At 45.2% G+C, this 4,824-nt stretch overlaps 1 protein-coding gene across 1 annotated transcript; it reads left to right on the top strand.

Moving 5' to 3' along the window:
• The first annotated feature begins 644 nt into the window (after positions 1-644).
• Positions 645-2,444, top strand: foxd3 (forkhead box D3). Its single transcript, XM_084310431.1, has one exon. The coding sequence runs from the start codon at positions 785-787 to the stop codon at positions 1,967-1,969; it is 1,185 nt and encodes a 394-aa protein (XP_084166557.1). The 5' UTR covers positions 645-784; the 3' UTR covers positions 1,970-2,444.
• The last annotated feature ends 2,380 nt before the right edge of the window (positions 2,445-4,824 follow it).

Raw genomic sequence — 4,824 nt, 5'->3', positions numbered from 1 at the left:
AGCCAAGGAGCGGCATTGCCGTTGTCCCTTTGTTGACAAATCCATGAAACAACTTCAGTTTGCATGGTTTAACAAGAGCGAAGAAACACGGAGCCGGAGAGGAGGGGAGGGGGTCTGACGTCACCGGGTCACGTGGCCGGCACCGCTGGTATATCTTAAACTGGGTGGAGAGGAACAAAGTAAATCTATCAGAGGCAGTCAGTCCCTTTTTTAAAAAGCAGCATGTTGTCATCTCTGCTCCACAATAATCACCTCGGATAGGAGATAACCTCCGGATTGAGAGGAGCATATACGAACTTCAGAAAGACACCACCGAGAAGAGAAGACATAAGAAGACACACACAACACGACACGACCCGCCTGGCTGGAGACATATTTTCAGAAGTTTGACTCTGGCAGGACCGGCCGCTTCTCTCTGACCTGCATTTAGACTTTGGGGGCGACATCCGATCCCACTTTGACGGCTGAACTACAAGCTGCAGGGCCGCTCACACAGCCAGCGTGCGCACGTTTGTGTGTGTTTGTGTGCGTGCGCGTGTGTGTGTGTGTGTGTGTGTGTGTGTGTGCAGTGTGTGTGTGTGTGTGTGTGTGTGTGTGTGTGTGTGTGTGTATGTGTGTGTGTGTGTGTGTGTGTGTGTGTGTGTGTGTGTGTGTGTGTGTGTGTGTGTGTGTGTGCGCGCACTCACTCACTCACTCACTCACTCACCTCTCAGTCCTCCGTGTCGGTCGGTCGGTCGGTGGCTCTATAGCGGCTCCGGTGAGAGAGTGTGTGATCAGCTGTGAGATGACCCTCTCTGGGGGCAGCGACATGTCCGGCCAGACCGTCCTCACCACCGAGGACGTGGACATCATCGACGTAGTGGGAGAGGGAGACACCGAGGGAATGGAGCGGGACAGCGACTGCGAGAGTCCGGCGACGGCGGGAGGTGGAGGAGGAGTAGCGGGCATGATGATGCACGACCTCCGCGACGAGGAGGAGGCGGAGGAGGAGATCGAGGTGGAGAAGGAGGAGGAGGAGGTCGGGTCCGGCGGCGGGAGCCTGTGCGAGGGAGAGACAGGCGGGGAGACCGCGGCGAAGGGAGACGGCCAGGACCAGAGTGCCGCCGGCACGGGCGGGGGTTCCGTCCAAAAGCCGAAGAACAGCCTTGTCAAGCCGCCGTACTCGTACATCGCCCTCATCACCATGTCCATCCTGCAGAGCCCGCAGAAGAAGCTGACCCTGAGCGGCATCTGCGAGTTCATCAGCAACCGCTTCCCGTACTACCGGGAGAAGTTCCCGGCCTGGCAGAACTCCATCCGCCACAACTTGTCCCTCAACGACTGCTTCGTCAAGATCCCGCGGGAGCCGGGCAACCCGGGCAAGGGCAACTACTGGACCCTGGACCCGCAGTCGGAGGACATGTTCGACAACGGCAGCTTCTTGCGGAGGAGGAAGCGCTTCAAGAGGCACCAGCCCGACGTGCTGCGGGACCAGACGGCCCTGATGATGCAGAGCTTCGGCGCGTACAGCCTCGGGAACCCGTACGGGCGCCACTACGGAATCCACCCGGCCGCGTACGCCCACCCGGCCGCCCTGCAGTACTCCTACATGCCCCCCGTGGGGCACATGCTGCCCCCCACCGTGCCCCTCTTGTCCTCGGCGGAGCTCAACCGAAAAGCGTTCAATTCCCAGTTAAGTCCGAGTCTCCAGATGCAGCTGAACAGTCTGAGCACCGCGTCCATGATCAAGTCGGAGCCCTCCAGCAGACACTCGTTCAGTATAGAGAACATCATCGGGGTGTCCAGCAGCTCGTCGAGCGGCCAGACCTTCCTGCGGCCCCCGGTGAGCGCGGCGCTGCTGAGCGCGCAGTCCCTCTCGCTCCGGACGGCCGGCGTCGCGCCGCTCCTCGGTGTTCCGTCGAACCTCATCTCTGGACAGTTCCTCCCCGCGGTGACGGCGGCCGTGGGCTCCAAATGGCCTCAGTTATAGAACTATATATACAACAAGAGAGACTATCACACGAACTCGTATTTTTCTAGTTGTTATTATTATTAATTATTATTATTATTATTAATTATTATTATTATTATTATTATTATTATTATTTTTGGGGAAAGACTCGACACGCATCGACAATAGGCAGCACTACAGGACTTGAATTGTCCACCCAATCTGTAGCCATGTAAAGACTCTAAAAAGAGAAAAGAAAAAAAAGAGAGAGAGAGAGAGAAAGAGAGAGAGAGAGAAGAGAAAAGGAGATCTTTCTGTACAGGTAATGTTTGTAAATATTTGTAAAGAAAAGAAAAGAAATAATTTTACTCGTTTGACTTTTACCGGTTTCATTTTTTGTTTCGTTGTTTGACTTGTAACATCTGTTATTAGATGGTTGCTTTTCGTGATGTTATTTTCATTTTATGTTTGTTGTTTTTGTATCGCAAGCTCATCGCAAGTGGTTGGTGGAGTTTTAATTTCTTCCTTTTCGTACAAGACACACAAAAAGCTCTGACTATATAGTCCTGTTTATAAAAATCGAATATATGTAATTCTATATGTAGCTCTAATTGTGTTGTATGACTGGATTCATTTGTAAATAAATCGGAGAAAGAATTCACATCTATTTTTTTCCCATCAATATGCTTAATTGATTGCTAATATAGCCTATTGATTGCTAGTTTTGTATTTCACGAGACATATAGCAGCTAAATGACTTGACATTCCCCTTGTTACACCCGTCTCTCCTGTTAAATAAGAGATTAGTGCAGTTCGTTTATTCCCATTGTTAAAATTATATCAACGCCTTTCCAACGCTAAAGCAAAACACAGACATGAATGTAATAATTTACACTGTAAAAATATAGAGTAGTTTACATATTTATCACATCATATTTCTGGGAGGCTATAGCTAATTATATGGACGTCTATTCTGTTTTTCCTGATCGACTACATGGTCAATTACTGCAGCCTATATTTACCATCAATTCTTATTATCCGACACAATTAGGACAAATTGCTATTTGACTACATTTGTTATACATTGTCGTTTTGCATTTGTGTTTTGACTCGTCAATATCATCATCCGTAACATAGTTCTTTGTCTGAAATTATTTTATTATATTCTATACAATAACAATCCTATAACAAACCTATAAGCCTTTCACCTGGGCCAACTATAGAAATAAAAAATGTAATAAATTTTGGAATCATTTCTTCAGATGTGAATGCTGTCGTGTTGGCGTTTAGAAGCAGCAACATGACCAAAGGTATTTTATCCTAAACACACTTCACCATGCTCTCCAAATTGATGACGTCCAATTTGTCGTCGCCGTGACCCCTGACCCCTCTCACCAACGACAAAACGAGTCTAAGATTATCATCTTTTCATTTACACATTTCTAATTGCGTTAAAAAGGGAATTTCGAGCGCATGAAGACGCGGTATATAGTATAGTTTATGGCACGAGGGTTCATTCAGTGCGTCTGATATGTTCCTCCCGCCGCTAACAGGCCGCTATAAAAGTAACAGTTAGTTTCGCAGTTGTGTCGCTAATCACTTTTACACTAACAGCAAATAGTGGGTGATGGGTGTGTGTGTGTGTGTGTGTGTGTGTGTGTGTGTGTGTGTGTGTGTGTGTGTGTGTGTGTGTGTGTGTGTGTGTGTGTGTGTGTGTGTGTGTGTGCGTGTGTGTGTGTGTGTGTGTGTGTGTGTGTGTGTGCGCGCGTGTGTGTACAGTGAACAGGGGTTAGGGGGCTATATTTAACTGATACCCATGGGAAAAAGAAAAGGGACTCTCTCTCTCTCTCTCTCTCTCTCTCTCTCTCTCTCTCTCTCTCTCTCTCTCTCTCTCCCTCTCTCTCTCTCCTCTTCTCTTCTCTTCTCTTCTCACTTTCAGTCGTGTAGAAGGTGCTGAATCTGCAGAATCTCTCCCTCCTGCGCTTTTCAGGAACCAAGACGCTGGATTCCTTTTCATCTCCTATTGAGTGCGTTTTGAACAATGCTATAATATATACTAATACTACTAATAATAATAATAATAATAATAATAATAATAATAATAATAATAATAATAATAATAATAATAATAATAATAATAATAATAATAATAATAATAATAATAATAATAATACTACTAATGATAATAATGATGATGATAATAATAATAACAACGTGAGAAATGTCAACTGTCGATTAAAAAAAGACAAATATAGGACAAACAGGAACACACGCGAGTTAAGAGGTTTTCATGTGACCGCCAGCCAAGGCCTCCCAATGTCACCGGGTTATACAGTACTGTACATGCAGCACAAGTACAGTACAACGAAAAGAAGTTAAGCAACCAGAGTGCAAATGTAACAGTAAAGTGCAATAGTAATATACAACGTGCAGGTGATTGAACTAGGTATAAAATATATAAATGAGTGAGTAATAGTGCTAATCAGATATGTACATATATAGTATTATGTACAGTGATACAGGTATAAAGACAATATGGACGTAAGTCATACTGGCCAGCAGGTATAACTAATATGGATACTGTACAGATATATAGATATAGTATTTACAGATATATGTAAAAATGATTATATGCAGATATGTACAGTACAGACAGATGTGGATAAATATACTGTAAGAATATATCTATATACACAGCATTATCGTACATGCTATTGGTCATATGCATATTATATAGAAGGCTTATATGCAGGTATATTCCAGAACTCACATTAGTATCGATGACCAGTAGGCAGTAGCTAATAATTGTTATGTCATTAGAATGTTCAGTTACCAAAATTCCAATCGTGGCCAACGTCACCGCGGCGGGTGTTTTGTAAAGCAACGCGTTATTG

The sequence above is a fragment of the Notolepis coatsorum genome (genome assembly GCF_963971535.1).
Source record: "Notolepis coatsorum genome assembly, chromosome: 3".
In the NCBI taxonomy this organism is placed as follows: Eukaryota; Metazoa; Chordata; class Actinopteri; order Aulopiformes; family Paralepididae; genus Notolepis; species Notolepis coatsorum.
This window is presented reverse-complemented; position numbering and strand designations above follow the sequence as displayed.